Here is a 19,523-nt window from a genome sequence, read left to right as displayed (position 1 = left end):
CAACCATGTAGAGACAGAATTTACATGGCGTCATGCAAATAGGATAAATACTTAGAGATGAGCAGGATACTCAGCTGAAACAAGTGTCTGGTACGGATGAGTATGAGTATGATACGAGTAATACGAGTCAATATCTGTGCTCGGATGGTATGAAAATCCTCATTGGGTAGCTGACTGTCTCTGCGTTCTGTGATAGGCTTGTTACAGCTCCCTCCCCTCTGTTCACTTACACACAGAACAGCTCTGTCTTTCCCTCAGTCACTCACGTTCACGGGTCTTTTCCATTAATGGCGGTTCAGGCCCGCAGGTTATATACTTGCCCTTTGAGAAGAAGTCTTTGTGAAAAAGTAATTCTTGGCCGCTGTCCTCTCTTGTATCTATCTCAGTGCAACTGTCTCCGCACATCAAATACCCGCGAAGCTGGGAGACTTGGCCCTTGAGCTCCCTATAGGCAAATGGCTACAATGCTCCGTGCACTTTGCATGCTTAACATAACATACTGGTTAACCCATGGACATAGAAAAAAAACGGGTCGCGGACCAAAAAAGGCGACCCATTTATTGCTGTGGAAAGCTGCAGTGGCGAAGGCTCCCCTTAGGACGCCGCCATTTCTGCCTGTGGGGGAGACTGATCGGATGTAGAAATATTTACGTTCCCGACGACCATGCCCGAGCACCAAACATGAGTCGTCTCAAACCGAACAAACGAAGTAGTATGCTCATGAGTATCGTACTCTTTCTATTAAAGCCCCTGGACTAAAGATATTGTTACTCTGGATGATGTTGTGTTGTCCTCCAGCACCACAGTAAGAAATTTGCATGTTATTTTTGATCAGGATATGTCCTTTGATTCTCACATAAAACTAACGACAAGGAATGTATATTTTCCCCTGCGTAATTTTGCCAAAATTAGGAACATTGTGTCTCAGAAAGATGCTGAAAAACTATTCCATGCATTTGTTACTTCTAGGTTGGACTATTACAACTCCTTATTATGAGGCTGCTCCAGTAAGTCTATTAAGAGTCTCCAGTTGGTCCAAAATGCTGCAGCTCGTGTACTAACTAAAGCAAATCGAAGAGAACATATTTCTCCTGCATTAGCTTCTTTGCACTGGCTACCTGTAAAATCTAGAATATAATTTAAAATCCTTCTCCTTACCTACAAAGCTCTTATTGATCAGGCTTCGTCGTATCTTAAAGAGCTCATAGTACCGTATTACTGCGCCCTGAGAATGCAGTGCTACTTATCGTTCCTAGAGTCTCCAAAAGTAGAACGAGAGCCAGAGCCTTTAGCTACCAAGCTCCTCTCCTATGGAACCGACTCCCAAGTGTTATTCGGGGGACAGACACTGTCCCCATATTTAGAGTAAACTTAAAACTTTCCTCTTTGATAAAGCTTACAGCAGGGCTTACGAGTCCTTAGCTATGTTGTTATTTTTTTAAGCTGATTTTGTCATGCTTAATGATGCTGCTATAGGCCTAGTCTGCCGGGGGATAATCCTGTTGCTGATATTCAGAGTTTTTATCCTGTCTGTCTGTATCATTCATGTCTCATCAATGCATGTAACTTACGCAACTCAATGTTTGCCACCATAATTATTATCATTGCCATGTTCTGTCACTCTAGCTGTGCCTGTTTCTTGCTCTTCTGCTGTATTACCGGCCATAACTTGTAAGTCATATTCACATTGCATTACCTATCACTATAGTCACTGTTACTTTTGTGGTTGCTTTGATCTCTTGAAGTGTGTCCGTCTGTCTGTCTTTGTCTCTCTCTGTTCATCTGTCCGTCATTTCTCTCTTTCTCTCTCCCTTTCTTCCTCCCCAAGCGGTCAAGACAGATGGCCATCCTCCACAGAGCTGGGTCTGTCCGACGTTCATGCCTGTTTTAGGGAAGGTTTTCGTTGCCATCGTACTCAATGGGGGAATTGTTAGGTCTATGTAAATCATAAATAAGTCATAGAGTGTGGTCTATACCTACTCTGTAAAGTGTCCTGAGATAACTTTTATTATGATTTGGCACCTTAAATAAAATTGAATTGAATTTGAATTATTAGTTATGTGTTTTGTATTATTGATTAGTGAGCTTCACTTATACTACTAGTCTATATGAATTGATGTGGGTTTTTTTCACAAATTGTTTTATTAAATTTTGCATACAGGTACACAAAAAAAAACATTACAGAGTGTGTCTGCTTTAAATGATGCCGAACAGAGACAAAAAACCCAACATGATTCCCGCCATCTCTCATAGGTACGGTATGGCGGTGGGGGGGGGGGGGGGAGAGAAACAAAGGACTACACAAATAAATAAAAGTATGTTGGCCGACACTGGAATCAAAGCAACGCAACTTATCTTTCCCATCTCATGGACTGGTAACTAAATACCAACATTATTACATGTTATGGGACTTTATGTACAGCTAAACATAGAACTGTAACTTTGTTTTACGACTGATGTTTAATGTTGATTAAGTGTGACTGTTGAGGATGTTTTGTTAGCACATCTTCACACAGTTATTGCATGCACTAACATTTGGAACAGACCACACAAAAAATAACCTGAATTTAGCCGCAAAGCAATCTCAGTCAAAAACAACTGGACTGGTTGTTTGTCTAGGAAGACGTTTCACCTCTCATCCAAGAGGCTTCATCAGTTCATGTACGCATCTGACCAGGCTGGGACTGGTCCAACTAACTGGTGTGGAGATCCAGGTATTTAACCTCTCACAAGGCCGATGATGTCACTGACACCCTTTGTGCTCCAAGTGCCCACGCCCGTCGTTAGAGTGACAGTCGTTGGTGGGCAGTTGGTTTCGACTTCGTTAGTGCTCTATTGAGTCTGAACGACAGTCGTTGGGGTCACCCGGGCCATGTGTGAACAGTTGTCCTTTGAGGTTAGATTGTTGAATCTCCTGGGAAGGGATGAAAGGGCGGCATTGTAAATTGGAGATAAGTGGTGTCTCAGACCCCCTCCTCTGTTTAGCGATGGTTTCTCCACTTTTACATAGATGGCTTCTTTTACTCCTCTTTCAAACCATCTGTCCTCTCTGTCCAAGATTTTGACATTGCTGTCATCAAAGGAGTGGGCTTTCTCCTTGAGGTGTAAGTGGACAGCGGAGTCCAGGCCTGAGGAGTTAGCTCTCCTGTGTTGGGCCATGCGTTTATGCAGTGGTTGTTTAGTTTCTCCAATGTAAAGATCTTTACTTCTTTTTCTTTAGAAACTAAAGAAGCCATCTATGTAAAAGTGGAGAAACCATCGCTAAACAGAGGAGGGGGTCTGAGACACCACTTATCTCCAATTTACAATGCCGCCCTTTCATCCCTTCCCAGGAGATTCAACAATCTAACCTCAAAGGACAACTGTTCACACATGGCCCGGGTGACCCCAACGACTGTCGTTCAGACTCAATAGAGCACTAACGAAGTCGAAACCAACTGCCCACCAACGACTGTCACTCTAACGACGGGCGTGGGCACTTGGAGCACAAAGGGTGTCAGTGACATCATCAGCCTTGTGAGAGGTTAAATACCTGGATCTCCACACCAGTTAGTTGGACCAGTCCCAGCCTGGTCAGATGCGTACATGAACTGATGAAGCCTCTTGGATGAGAGGTGAAACGTCTTCCTAGACAAACAACCAGTCCAGTTGTTTTTGACTGAAATTGCTTTGCGGATAACGATGACCTGGACGAATGAGAACATTCACAAGCCCCAACCTGAATTTAGACCTTCTTAAATCAAGAAAGTTGACTTAGCTTTAGTTAGTTTATTGTGTTTTGTTTGTGCATTTATTCTTTTGTTAATAAGTGTTTGCGTTTACCATATGTCTTTTTATTTAATATTACACAAAGATGAATGTGCCAACCTCTTCTAAGAAAACAACTTTAAAATCCTTCAACTGAGTAAACTATATCATGTATCGGTGTTCAATCCTTAATTAGTGCTTTAATATATTTAATGAGACTTTTATATTAGTTGTCACTCCATCTGTGACGGTGGTGCCCCCCTAGGGAACTCTGGTTTAACTATAGTCATTTTTATTATTATCTTTGATAATTACAGGTGACAGCTAATATTTACTTGAATAACGATAAGTTTATTGAGACCAGTCAATCTCATGATTTGAACGTGAGTCAAGGCCCTACTTTTGATTGGTTCTCCATGGGAGGTTTTTAATAGATTAAAGTTATTAATTTTTATAATTTTTTCTTTATCAAGTATTTGATTTGATAGTCACACTTTTGATCCAATTGACCTAGAGTACCTACATTTAATTGACGCCCCATCTGAGACTAAGTACTGTTGGCAATAATTCATAAATTTAGCTAAAGCGATTTGAGAATATTAATAACCTCTGAAAGCCTTATAGTTACCCCTAAGATTTTGCTATTTTTGCCTGCTTTTCAAGGTTGGTTTAGCATTTGAATATCACATATTCAATGCAATCTAATGAATCTTGTCATAAGTTGTTGCTAAATTAAGTGCTCCTTTCCCATAACTCATAGCGTGCCCCCGGCCCTATGAACCAGAGAGAGAGTGAACCTTGTTGGAACTGCCTCTTTGATTTCAACCTGTATAGATAGATAGAGCCACACTGTGAAATAAAGTTACCTACCTAGCTGTTACTTCCATGTGTCTCAGCTTGAGTAGTCACCTGGCTGACTGCCCTGCATCTCAGTTATTGTGAATTTGTGGACCCAGAATCGCCACATTTGCTGTAGCTGCCCCTCCGCGTGCAGGAAGCAAGCTACCTCCATAGTGTAGACCAGAGAAACTGTTGTTGTTTTTGACTAGTGTACTGCCCAAGTCACATCACAAGGTGACTGCCAAGCAACACCAGAGCCAAATAATTTGCAATGTTGTACTAGACAACAAGTTTTAATCTCACCTTCCATTTTAACACAATGGAGAACCCAAGTGTAGAGAATTTCATTTCTTCCTTAGCACAGAACCTTAAGCCTGGCTACCCATAGTTCATTAACACTTTGAACTTAATTGACTGCAGTAAAGAGCAGCACTGTGGCGCTGTGGGGATGAATGAGAAGGAGGTTGCGCCGGTTACCTGTGATAAGTAGCTGATTCTGAACCAAAGATAAAGGCTTTCTAGCGCATATGAGTGAAATGTACACACAGCAGTAAATATTTCACCACTTTTTTTTTTTGGTGAAGCTCAGCTTCCCTTGCAGTCTTAGAGCATTCGCCACTGAACATCTCTGACCAAAAAAAAAACAACTTTATCAGTAATATATTTCATTGTATCACAGATGTTATAACCACTACTCATCGTTGATCATATTTACCACCATAATTTACCCTGCTGGGGTGGGCAAAATAATTGATTCATGTAAAAATTGCGATTCCTGTCGTCTAAGATTCGTAATCGACTCATAACTTACTCAACTTGAGGGAAATATATCTGTCTGGCTGAGTATACTGGATTAGCCACATTAGCTCCACCGCCAGGGAATATTCTCTACCAGTGTTGAGATTATTTTCCTGGACCGGGAAGGAATTGGAGTCTTTTTAAAATATAACAAACACCATACTCCGTGTCTCTAGCTATAGCTATATGATTTAAACTGATATTGAACACAGTGCCATGCCCATTGACTAAAACACCGACCCTCACACAGCCCGAATCCTCCAGGTGCTCCAGATTAGCATCTAGTGTATGTGCCATCGATAGTAGGCTATATTGCAAGTCATGGTGCAAGTGCGGCTATTTAATTAGCATAACATAGCTAATGTTAACACAGTGTGCTCCTAAAACATCTGTTTGTACAGTCGATCGAAGAGCAAACCATCTTGTTTCTTATGGTAACACCATCACACGAATGACCGCAGTCCAGTTCGAGATGACGGAGTTAGCATGCTAATCCTGACAACTAGCCTATGAGGCGAAGTGAGGGCCAGAGGCTAACTGCCACTCAAGAGGCCGCACCCCTAATTATTCATGGGCTTTAACCTCCTATAAAATAAAAACTAGCCTGGTACAAAAACATTCACCCCCCTCAGTGTTGTTATGGAGATATGACCTAAACATACAGACTAGAATGTATTTTTGTACCAGGCCTTAAAAAGGTTAAATTATGCTGTGAAAAACAACCTATTTAACATAGGGGTCAATGAGAAACTGCTCTATTAACTACTAGATAACTACTCCTAGGCAAGGCACATTTTAATTCAATTCAATTTCATTTCATTTCAATTCAATTCAATTCAATTCAATTCAATTTTATTTATAGTGCCAATCATCATGAACAAAATTCATCTCAGGACACTTTACAGAGTAAAGTAAACACTATGACTCAAGGCAAGGCAAGAGATTGACATAGACAAAACATTTTTTAAAAAACAGCATAATATAAAAAGCACAGTTAACAGCAGGAGCAAAGAAGAATAAAAGAAAATAGATACTGTTTAAAGTTATTAAAAAGAGATCAGCTATAATCACATGAAATGAGAAATGTTCTTAACCTGGATTTAAAAGTGCTCACAGTCAGGGCTGATTTCAGTTCTGCTGGTAGTTTGTTCCAGTTTTGTGCAGCATAACAGCTAAATGCGGCTTCACCATGTCTAGTTTCAACTCTGTGCTCCACTATCTGACCTGAGTAAGTAGATCTCAGAGCTCTACTGGGTTTATACTCTAACATGTCATGTCATTTATGTATTCTGCACCAAAACCATGTAGTGGTTTGTAAACCAGTAGCATAACTTTAAAATCTATTCTGTAGCTGACCGGGAGTCAATGTAAGGTCTTAAGAACTGGGGTGACATGATCTGATCTCTTTGTTCTGGTTTTAACTCACGCTGCAGTGTTCTGAGTTCGCTGCAGCTTTCTGAATTCGCTGCAGCTTTCTGAATTCGCTGCAGCTGTTTGATACTTTTTTGAGGTTGTCCAGACTGTAACAGTAGTCAATTCTATTGGAGATGAAGGCATGAATAAGCTTCTCTTGATCAGTTTGGGACATAAACCCTTAATTCTGGATATGTTCTTAAGTTGATAAAAGGCTGATTTGGTGACTGATTTGATATGGGTGTTGAAGGTCAGATCTGAGTCTATCAGCACGCCAAGGTTTCGTACTTGGTCTTTAGTTTCTAAAGACAGTGGCTCAAGGTGTTTACTGACAGCAACCCTCTTCCCTTTATTGCCATTTTTTTCCTGATTTAACTGAAGGAAATTTTGGTTCATCCAATTTCCGACTTGCTCTAAACAGTGACATAATGACTCAATTGGACTGCAGTCATCTGGAGACAGTGCAAGAAATATATGTGTGCCATCTGCATGTCATCTGCATAACTATGATAGTTGACATTAGAATTCTGCAGAATTTGACCCAAAGGCAGCATATATACAGTAAGAAGGGGTCTGAGGACTGACCCCTGAGTAACTCCACATGTCATAGCCACTCGATCCGATTGATAACTACCAATGGTCAGAAAATAACTCCTCCCACTGAGTTCTGCCCAGGTTTTCAACCTGTTGATTGATTGATTGATTTATTTTTTTAATGACCACACAGCTAGGCTGGTGGAATTTGTTATCAGTACAGCTTGGTACAGGTTCCAACATCACATCAAATATTAAACATATCACATAGATATACATACAGAAAGACACATTACGTAATAGATAAGGTCCATGCTTATCTGTATTCCATCATTCAGAGTTTAAAATGATAATTGCAGAGGGAACTAAATTGTTTTTGAAGCGGTTTGTTTTTTTTTCAAAAAGTGAGGATGTATTGTTGGTGTTCTTCAGAATCAAAATCAGAATCAGGTTTATTGCAAGACAATTTTCATTGCAAGGAATTTGACTTGATTTGACAGTGCCTACATAAATATAAACATGAACACAAGCAAGACTAAACATATGGCATTGAATTATATACATGAAATATAAGTGACTGTATTTGTATGACCAGTGCAGGTGGTAGTGTGCAAATTAAAGTGTCCAGTGAAAAAGGGGGGGGGGGGGGGGGTGTTAATATAACACCTGTGATTTGGGTACGTTAATATAACGTATGAGTTCCAGGTGTCGTTAATATAACGAATGACAGTTAAGTGTCTTTAACAGAATTCCAAAGCCTGATGGCAGAGGTGAAGAAACTGTTCTTGTGGCGGGAGGTTTTGGTTGGACTCGATGATGGCAGTGTAGAAGTGGACCAGCATTGTCCGTGGTAGATTGAACTTCTTCAGCTGCCTCAGGAAGTACGTCCTCTGCTGAGCCTTCTTGATGAGGGAGCTGATGTTTGGCTCCCACCTGAGGTCCTGGAGATGATGGTTCCCAAGAAGCGGAAGGACTCCACAGTGTCCACTGGAGAGTCACACAGGATGATGGGGGAGGGGGGGGGGGGGGGCTGTGCTCTTCCTGAAGTCTATAGTCATCTCCACTGTTTTTGAAGCATTTAGCTCCAGGTTGTTCTCCCTGCACCAAGTCACCAGTTGGTCGATCTACCATCTGTAGGCAGACTCATCCCCACCAGAGATGAGTTCAATGAGGGTGGTGTCATCCGCGAACTTAAGGAGCTTGACGGACTGGTGACTGGGGGTGCAGTTGTTAGTGTACAGGGAGAAGAGCAGGGGAGAAAGAACACAGCCCTGCGGAGAGCCGGTGCTGATCGTCCTGGAGTCCGAGGTGAGGCTTCCCAGCGTGCTGCTTCCTGTCCGTCAGGAAGTCGGTGATCCACCTGCAGGTGGAGTCTGGCACGTTGAGTCGAGAAAGCTTGTCCTGCAGACGAGCCGGGATGATTGTGTTGAATGCAGAGCTGAATCCCACAAACAGGATCCTGACGTAGGATCCTGCAGAGTCCAGATGCTGGAGGATGATGTGTGTAGCCATGTTAACAGCATCGTCTACAGACCTGTTGGCTCTGTAGGCAAACTGCAGGGGGTCCAGGAGTGAGTCTGTGATGGATTTGAGGTGGGACAAAACCAGGCGCTCAAAGGATTTCATGACCACAGAGGTCAGGGCGACAGGTCTGTAGTCGTTTAACCCAGTGGTTCCTGTTTTTTCCACATTTAATAAACTGTCTGTATTTGGGCAATTCGTGACTGAGGTTACCTTTGTTAAAATCCCCGAGGACAATAACTAAGGAGTCCGGGTTGGTCCGCTCCACTTCTAGTATCTGGTCGTCGAGCGCGCGCTGTGCGTCCTGCACGTTGGCCTCCGGTGGAATGTAAACACCGACCAGAATGAAGGAAGCAAACTCACATGGGGAGTAGAATGGTTTGAAATTAATAATAAAAGTTTCCAGGAGGGGAGAACAGTGCCGTTGTATCACCGTTACGTCGTTGCACCAGCCGCTGTTGATGTAGAAACAAATACCTCCACCCTTTGTTTTGCCAGAGAGCAGCGTATCACGGTCCGCTCTGTGAAGCTGGAATCCATCCAGCTGTAGCACAGAGTCCGGGATGTTCTCACACAGTCATGACTCGGTGAAGCACAAAACAGAGGATGAATTAAAGTCCTTGTCTCTCAGAAGCTGAAGTTCGTCCATTTTATTGCCCAGTGAGCGCACGTTAGAGAGAAATATTCCAGGTAGCGGCGTGCGTCTTCCCCTCTGGCGAAGGCGCACGAGCGCACTGGCTCGTTTCCCCCTGCGACGGCGTGAAGTTGCAAAGGCGAGGGCACCTTGGACTAAAAAGTTCACCAGAACCGATGTGGGAGCCAGAAATTCGGGAAACATATCCCGCGGAGTTGTTACCCGAATGTTCATGAGCTGTTCTCTGGTGAAAGACAGCCGTGAATCCAGACAAAAAACACTGTTTACAAACAAAACAAGACAAAACAAAGCGCACCAACAAATCGAGGCAGCCATCTGCGGCGCCATCTTTACTCTTCTTCACCTTCTGTTGCCTGTTGTTGATGTTATGATGGCTGATGTTATCTGGGCTTTATTCCTTCAAAGTCCCCTAAAGGTGCTCCTCACCTCCTTCTTGTAGATGGTAAAAAAAAAGAGGGGGGGGGGGGGGGGGTCGGTGGGAGATGGTGGTGGAACCGGTGCCTGCTCAAACCTCCCATAGAAAGAGTTGAGTTGGTCAGGAAGCTGGTTGTTGCTGTTAGGTGATGGGGTGGGTTTCTTTTTGTAGTTTGTCATGTTTTGAAGTTTTTTTCCAGATGAAGCGTGTGTCACTAGTGATGATTTGTTCTTCTAGTTTAGTGGTATATTTGGATTTGACCCTGCTAATAGCAGATCTCGGTTTGTATTTGGCAGCCATATATTGTTCTTTGTTTCCTGCCAGATGTGCTGAATTTTTCTCCTTTCTTTTTTAATGTCCTTGTTAAACCAAGGTTTATTATTATTGTAGTGTTTTTCGTCTTTTTTGAGTGGTACGCACAGGTCCACGCAGTAAATGACGTCGTGGAGGTCACCTGCCGCATGGAAACATTCCAGTCTGTGTACGCGAAACAACCCTGAAGTTTTTCGATGGCTTCAGGGAACCAGCACTGGACAAGTTTTGTTGGTGTCTTGGAGGATTTAACTTTTTGCCTGTACTGTGGAATTGGCAGCAGCATTGCATGGTCGGACCTGCCCAGTGGAGCCCTCCGGAATGCACGGTAAGCTTTCTTGATGGTAGTGTAGCAGTGGTCCAGCGTGTTGGACCCTCTGCTGGGGCAGGTTACCTGCTGATGGTAGCCAGGGAGCTCAGATAACAAATTAGTCTGGTTAAAGTCCCCAAGGATGATGACTGCTGTGTCCGGGTGTGAATTTTCCACTGAGGAGACGTATTTGGCTAACTCGGCTATGGTGGTGTTAGTCTTAGCCTTGGGAGTAATGTAAACACAGACCAAAATTACTGATGCGAACTCCCGTGGGAGGAATGATGGTCTGCATTTGACAGTGAGGTATTCCAGGTGCGGGGAGCATGGGTGAGTTCTGTGGAATTTTTACACCTGAGGTCATTGATCATTATGCAAAGACCACTGCCTTTTGCCTTGCGCGACAGTTGATCTAGACAGGATGGTCTATCGGTGCGATGTATTGTGAAACCTGGAAGTGTTACCGCTTGGTCAGGTTCTGATTGATCCAGTCAGGTCTCTGTCAGGCAGGTGGCAGAGCAGTCACTGTAGTCTTTGTTAGTTTGTATCATGAGTTGGAGTTCCATTTCATGCCGAAGGGATCTGACGTTTGACAGCAGAAGGGCTGGGAGTGGTGGCCAGTAAGGGCGTCTCCTGAACCTGGTAAAGGTGCCGGAGCAGGGGTCCTGTCTTTTGGCCGGTCACCATGGTGTTAAGAGGCTTGAGATGTTTAAGTCCTGTAATCTCTCCTCCAGTAAGGATGTAGATGGGCCCAGATCACTGTGAGGGATGGATCTGAGGTTTAAAAGCTCTGATCGGGTGTACTGGATTAAGCTTGACACTTTGCAGACAAATAACGCAGACACTAACATGACAGACAGGAACACTGCTTGTACTGTGGCAAGCTTCACGGCCGCCATTTCTGTTATTAGTATGGTTTTTTTTGTTTGTTTTTTCAGCAGTATACTGTGATCCACAGTGTCAAAGGCAGCACTGAGATCCAACAGGACCAGAACTGACACCTTGCCTGAATCTGTGTTCCATCTTATGTCATTTAACACTTTAAAAAGAGCTCTTTCTATACTATGTTGGGGTCGGGAGCCTGATTGAAATTTTCCAAAAAGCCCACTGGAGTTCAAGAAGTTGCTGAGTTAATTAACAACCACTTTTTCAACAATCTTGGCTATAAAGGGAAGATTTAAGACAGGTCTGTAGTTGGTTAAAATGGTGGTATCCAACATTCTCTGGCAGCTATGTTTAGGGACTTAGGAAACCATTTTTGTTATGATAGTTTAAAGAGTTTGTAAATATTTTTTAAATATTATTACAATTCCTGCTTGCAATTGGGCACTTGGTGACTGCAGTAAAACAAAAACAACAAATGGGGAATTTTTTTTAAAGATTATTTTTTGGCAATTTTCAAGCCCCTTTTATATAGGACAGACAGGAAATGGGGCGAGAGCAAGAGGGGGAGACATGCAGCAAAGGGCCACGGTCGAGTCGAACCAGCAGCCGCTGACCCAAGGACCCCCAGTCTCCCCATATTCTGTGTATACTAAAAAACGTATAAACACTGTGGATTTGAAAAAGAAATGTCTGCAACATCACTGTTTCCTCTCAAGAAGTTATAAGGCCAAAATGAAAAACATAGGTAACTAATAGTGTTAGATTTCCACTACATTAACAACTTATAGCAAGTGTAGAACTTGCGGAAAGTCCAGTTTAACTCACATCTATGAAACTAGTTGGATCAAAAATCCATAACTAACGACCATTCATTTATTCAGTCATCTTCAACTGCTTGTCCCTGTTGGGGTCGTGGGGGGCTGGAGCCGATCCCAGCTGACATCGGGCGTGAGGCGGAGTACACCCTGGACAGGACGCCAGTCTATCGCAGGGCATAAACAACCATTAAACTAAATATCCTGACATGGTTTTATGACTAATTAACAGTGGCAGCTGATCCATAGAGAGCGCTACGGCACCGCCCCACCTTAATTCATTTTTAATTAATTTTATTTATTCATTTATTTCATATTATGAATACTATTGTGTGGTCAATGAGCAGCTTGTAATGCAATGTAAGTTGGTCTCGTGAATTTACAGGGCTCAGACAAGATTTAGGGCTTCATGAGGAGCGCCCATCACTTCCACATACACACTCATTAAAAGGGTGCCTAGACAACCATTGAGAGAGGAAAAGAAAAGTAGCATGGCTCAATGTATTAAAAAAATTTACTAACATCGGCTGATACTGATATGACTGCAGATATATCATCCATCCCTACCAGAAAATATAACAGTGAACAGTGTGCTCCAGGCGACTTTATTTGACATACTGATCTTCTCCGTGTTGTTATAACAAAGTCTTGGGTTGGACTCAAGTGTGTTTAGTGTTCTTTCTCTTTGTCTTCATCACAATTCACGAAAAACCCTACAAGTGGTGTTATTAAAGTACCAGTTAATCACCTCTCTCAGGCTGACTGGAGTGTTGAGCAACAGGTTGCTTGTGGAGTTGGACAGGGAAAGGTTCTTGACCAGGAATTGCTGGAAAACAGTCTGGTTCTTCAACACACTGGCCAGCGTGAAGCCTACACACACACACACACACACACACACACACACACACACACACAATGAAAACACATATGATGTTTTAAAATCCACTTTTCTTTGAACAAACACATACTTTAATCACTGATAAGACATATTGAAGTATTTTAATGTATTAGTGGAGCGGCTAAGTGCTTATTTTCATCAGAATCTTTCAGTTGATGATACAGATACAGATTTTTATCATTCAATTTGACCTGCCGTGGCATCATTTAGGGGGGGTTAAACATGATTTACCCCTGTGTTCATTTTACCTGCTGTAGTAGCTGCAGTGCCCGCTAGGTGGCACATGTGAGTAGCCTAGATGAGTGCAGATGGGCAATGTGTGAGAAACAACATGAAAACATTTATTCATACAGTTCATGGTCTCAGTCTCTAGTTTCAAGTCTTCTTCATTACAGTATGCCGTTCATTTAGTAAATTATGGACCCATTTAGAGTAAAATAGATCATAAAACAGTAGATGCTTTAGGGCGGGGCTACATGGCCATCTGTCAATCAGGATATGTGTAAACATAGTTGTATGTTAAAATAGCTGTGACTTGTTTTTGGGTGCTGGGTTTCTGTGTTAAAGTCTTAGCACTAGCGTTACAAGGCGTATGTGTCACTGCAGGTGAACGGAGCCGGCAACCGGATTACGCTGCTCACCCGCTGACTAAAATATGCCGGCTGACTCGTGTCAGCTGATTGAAAATCACACAGAGTTTCCCTCTTCAGTAAATTAGCGTTCAATGACACTGGTTTATGTTGCGTTTCAGTTCCACCTGGAACTTGTACATTTTAACAAAGCTGCAGGAGTTTTTCGCCTCTGTTCATGGGCGCATTTTAACCACTTAACCACAGTCAGTTACTGTAGCACCAGCTGTCTGCTCTGGGATGAATTCCTCAGATTGCTACAGGAAAGCTGTGAGGGTTTTCATCAAATGCTTAATATTCGTTTGATAATAAACACTTTACATTTATTGCTGCAATAATAAAAGTACGCTCCAGTTGTGCTCGCACAGCGTTGCTGCGCCACATGCATAACTGCATATCGCAGTCTCACAAATACAAGTGGTAGGAATCTGAACAAGGATAACAAAAATAGAGAACAATAATCTTTATTTATATTGCCATTTCCATTGTATTCAATTTTCTAAGCAACAACAGCAGGCTTTACAAGACAAAAATAGAAAGACCAGTTTTCCAAAATGCCAGACACTTCTCCCCCAAGCTTGTTAATTATTTTGTTCGGACTGATGGGCCATTTACCATCAACGACCCCCACACACTGCAGTCATAAGCTTGATTAACACACCAGCAGTAACACTTGTTTATATGCGTTTCTATGCAAATCAGTAACCTGAAAATGGCCTTACCCCGGTTTAGGGAATAATCAGGTAACTGAAGTTGCCCTCGTAAACATGAAAGGTGGTTGAATGGGAAAATGACTGAGTAACTCTTTCTCCAATACAGTAGATGGTGCTCTGACAACATACAGTGGACTGAGTACGTCTTTTTTCCGGTTCACCTTTGTCAAAATAATAACGGACGACTTTTAGACAGAATTACAACCTAAATTGGTCTTCTTGGTAGTAATGTTACTTGCCGTGCAAAGTCCTCCCTCGGTTTAAAGGTAACGCTCTATTATTGCTGTTTTTTTCACATTGTTTTCTGCACCGTTGCTTCCTGGCTCATTCTATTTCCAGGTCAGAAGCTACTGCCGAGGAGTGGGGAGGGGGGAGTTCTAACCCACAGAGCATGTGCAAACCAGAAACCCGATAATGATCTGAGATTCCTGTTTACAACCCGGCATTCATTTCTGGATTAAGGTGAACTTTCATTTTGATTATGAGAAGGCCTCTGCCAGATCAAACAAAGGGAAAGACTAGGCCCAAAAGACTGGTAGCCTTTGTCCCTGAGCACATGGTCACAAGACAAAGGCCTGCCATGCAACTCTCCCCCAACAGGTCACACCCAGGTGTGAACTCTCCAAGGGACCCCCAGACTGTCAGTCCATTGGCTGACCTGACCTCTGGTGATGACATCACCAGCGAGTCTATAAAAACAAACTGTAGGACACCTCCTGCTCACTCTCTTTCTTGGACTCTTTTCTTGGATTCACTCAACTCGACGCTCTCCTGCTGGATCCAGGGACCAGCTGCCAGCTGTCCCTAAGCCCTGAACATGGCCTGTATGGAGTACGATCATCAGCCAGGTTTACCAACCAGTTACAAACTCAACTGAGCAGAACAAAGAGCGATCTGATTCCTCTTTTGTCTAAGAGCAAACAACCAGAACAAGAACCTTTCTTCAACCAGCTTCCTTCACAAGGACCAGCCACTGGCATCGAAGCAACGTAACTTATCTTTCCCATCTCATGGACTGGTAACTAATCACCAACTGGGCATTACTGCATGTTATAAGACTTTATAAATGGCTAAGCATAGAATTGCAACTTTATTATAACTTCTGAGATCTTCAGCCTGCTGGCTTTTGTGTGACTTAAATGTTAACACCATCTCTGCAGGGGTCCAAGCCCCACACCTCTCCTCTTTGTTTCAAGCACACACACAAACACATTTGCTGTTAGCTTGAGTTAGTTTATTGTGTTTTGTTTGTTGCATTTATTAATTTGTTAATAAATGTTTGTGTTTACCATATGTCTGTTTATTTAATAATACACAAAGATGAATAAGCTAGCCTCTACTAAGAAAATAACTTTTAAATCATTCAACTGATTAAACTATTAAATTCATCAGTGTTCAACACTTAATTAGTAGTTTAATATATTTAACAAGACTTTTATGTTAGTTGTCACTCCGTCTACGATGGTGGTGCCCCGGGGAACTCTGGTTTATCTAGAGTATTTTTTTATTATTATATTTGATAATTAGACTTAGACTTAGACGAACTTTATTGTCATTCACACACATTTTCATGTATACAAACGAAATTCCGTTGCAAGGCTCCAGAAACCACCAAAAAATATACAATATAAAAGGTAAATATAAAATATAAAAGGAGGCAAGATATAGACATATCTTCAACAAATAAAATATAAAATAAAATAAAATAAAATATAAAATAAAATAAAATATAATATAGCATCTAAGTTGACAGAGTTGACAGCTGTTTGAAGTGAGTATTAGCAGCAGAATATTAAGTATAAATAATAAATAAACAGTGAACAGTGAATATAAACAGAGAGTAACAGAATGGAATGAGGTAGTGCATAGTGTCCAAGTAAAGTGACGCAGTGTCCAGTAAAGTGACAATTATATGTGATAGCTAATATTTACTTGATTAACGATAAGTTTATTGAGAATACTCATTCTCAATCTGAACGTGAGTCAAGGCCCTACAATTAATTGGTTCCATGTGACATTTTTAATGAATTTAAGTTATTCATTTTTAGTAATTTTTCTTTATTAATTTTCTTTTTTAAATATTTAATTTTATAGTCACACTCCAATTAACCTAGAGTACCTACACCCATAACCCGATTATAATCAGGTTTTTAAACTGCATTTGAACGCACTGACTGAAACAGTTTACAATAACTTAATAATGGAAAAGACAGGTTCAATCACAGACCTACAATAGTATGGGAAAATAAAGAAAAAGAAAAGACAAAAATAAAACATTTATTATTTCACAATTTTTTATATTTTAACCTGAGATTACATATTGTGCTGTCTGCACAGTCACAGTATTTTAAACTTTAAAAAGGACATGCATATGTTGTTTTTAATGTGCTTTGTACTTACTGGCTCCAACTACAAGGCTGCTTGAAATTAAGCTAAGTACTTTTTAACTAGGCCTTTCCGCTTGACTGTTAATATATATATATATCCGCTGTCTAAGATTTACTTGTCTGCTCTGTTGTGTTGTTTCTATCTCTCTTTTATCTAGGGCTGTTTTATTCAGATTTGTAAGCTAGCTAGAAGCAGCTAGAGTTAAGGATACCTTGATTTGATTTTAACTCAGACCAGAGCTAAGTTCAGATTTACTTTGTACTTGCTGGCAAATTGACTTGAAACAGTATTGAAGATACTTTTTGTGGTAAACTCACCTGGTAAAAGTGACTTTTTCCAGCTCAGTGACTCACAGTGCGCTAACACTTTTGGGATTGTGGTCACTCCAGCTCTAGTAGCCACTTAACACAGTTTTGGGGGTGTGGTCAGACCAGCTGTAGCCAACCAGCTTCAAGTCTGTTTTTTAAAATATGGCAGTTGTTTAAAGCGGTAGCGTCTTCAGACAAAGACTCAGGAAGACAAAGACAAATTAGTCTATGCAGGAGTCTTCGTGGGAGGCTAAGTATCTTCTTGTCATCGCTCCTATACTTTTTTTAGACGTACATTTTCTCTATGTTTGATTATGTGTCATCTCGTAGATACTACAAGCTTCATACTCTTTCAAAATAATACTGTAATGTATCCACCTTTATCTATCCCACCCGCGCCACACACACCCTACACCTTGTCACTGCAAGACTGAGTTTATCTCTGGCTTTGCTACAGAGCAATGCCTTGACTTCCTTACTCTCGCTGAGACTCCACTGCTTACTCTTTCTCCCACACACCCAGACCCACTGGCAGAGGTAGTGGGACAGGACTGCTCATCAACCCCAAATGGAGTTTCTCTTCTTACCCACTTTCACACTTTACTTCACTCTCATATGAATTTCATGCTGCGACTGTTACTCATCCGGTACAATTAAACATTGTTGTTCTATACTTTCTATCGGGTCCACTGGAAGAGTTCCTAGAGGAACTAGATGTCCTCCTTTCAAAGATCACAGAAGAAGGCCCTCCACTTGTTCATCTAGGCGACTTCAACATCCAGTCAGAGAAGTCATCGGATTTACTTCTGTTACTTACCTCTTTTTCTCTACTGCTCACTCCCTCTCTACCTACTCACAAAGCTGGTAATCTCTTTGATCTCATATTTACCAGAAACTGCTCTGCCTCTAACCCTACTGTAACTCCATTTCATGTCTCCGACCACTTCTCCATATTCCTACTCTCTCCCACTCTCCCAATCTAACAACTCCTTTTCATCCACAGATACAGTACCTGTCCATCGCAAATTCTGATCCCTCTCCCCCTCTTCTTCGGCCTCATCTGTTCTTTCAGCACTACCTTCAAATAACTCTTTCTCACACATGCATCCTAACTCTGCCACAGACACTCTCCTCTCTACTCTTTCCCTCTCTGTCCCCTTACTTCATGGGAGGTTTGTAAGTCCTCCACAGCCCTGTGGTTGTCTGACTCAGTGCGTGCTGAAAGACCCACTATACGGGCAGCAGAAAGGAAATTCAATTCAATTCAATTCAATTTTATTTATAGTGCCAAATCATAACAAAAGTTATCTCAGGACACTTTGCAAACTAGGTTATGACCACACTGGAAATGGTGGAAATCAAAACACCCTGATGACTTGATTACCTATCAATCTCTTCTCTCCTCCTTCACTGCCTCCATCTCTGCTGCCAAAAAATCTTTCATTCTCCACCCCACCTCCAGATCTCACCCTTCCAACAATCTCATCTTCTTCCCCTTCGCTATCTTCTTTCACCCCCCTATCTCCCGATGAAGTTCTTACTCCTATAACCTCTGCCCGGCCAACCACCTGCCCCCTTGACCCCATCCCCTCTCACCTTCCCCAATCTATTGCACCTGACCTTCTTCTTTCCTTACCCATCTTATTAATACATCCTATCCACTGGCTGCTTCCCTGACTCTCTTACAGAGGCAAGAATGAACCCCGTCCTCAAAAAACCTAAGTAATTAACTAAAGAACTTTCTCTCTTCTTCCATTTCTCTCCAGGAGGGTGCTGTCTTTAACCAACTCTCTTCCTACCTTCACCTGAACAACCTCCTGGATCCTCACCAGTCTGGTTTGAATGCTGGCCATTCAACCGAAACTGCACTTTTTGCTGGCCTGGAGCAACTTCACATGGCTAGGGCAGCCTCTCTCTCCTGTGCACTCATCCTTTTGGACCTTTCTGCAGCATTTGACACAGCTAACCACCAATTCCTTGTTTCCACCCTACAGCTATTAGGTATCTTAGGCTCTGCACTCTCCTGGCTCACATCCTACCTAAAAAGATGCACATACCGGGTAACTTAGAGAAGCTCTGTGTCGGAACCCTGTCATCTTACTACTGGGGTCCCTCAAGGTTCAGTCCTAGGGCCTCTCCTCTTCTATCTGTACACCAACTCCCTTGGTTCTGTTATTCTCTCACATGAATTGTCCTATCACAGCTTTGCTGATGACACCCAACTTATTCTCTCTTTTCCTCAGTTCGCCAGTCAACATCAAGTCCTGTGAGTCTCATCCACCAGAAATATGGCAAGATACGAATATCTCATATTTCCATTATTGTTTTCAACTGTAGCTATA

General features: G+C 42.0%; 1 protein-coding gene across 1 annotated transcript in view; it reads right to left on the bottom strand.

Annotated features, from left to right (window-relative positions):
• abca2 (ATP-binding cassette, sub-family A (ABC1), member 2) overlaps window positions 1-19,523 on the bottom strand; it is a 423,663-nt gene that overhangs the window by 288,692 nt on the left and 115,448 nt on the right. The window contains exon 5 of the mRNA XM_083912406.1: window positions 12,994-13,115. Within this exon, the coding sequence (XP_083768532.1) occupies window positions 12,994-13,115 (122 nt within the window). The remainder of the gene's footprint in view (window positions 1-12,993; window positions 13,116-19,523) is intronic.

The sequence above is a fragment of the Echiichthys vipera genome (assembly GCF_963691815.1).
Source record: "Echiichthys vipera genome assembly, chromosome: 4".
Classification (NCBI taxonomy): Eukaryota; Metazoa; Chordata; class Actinopteri; order Perciformes; family Trachinidae; genus Echiichthys; species Echiichthys vipera.
This window is presented reverse-complemented; position numbering and strand designations above follow the sequence as displayed.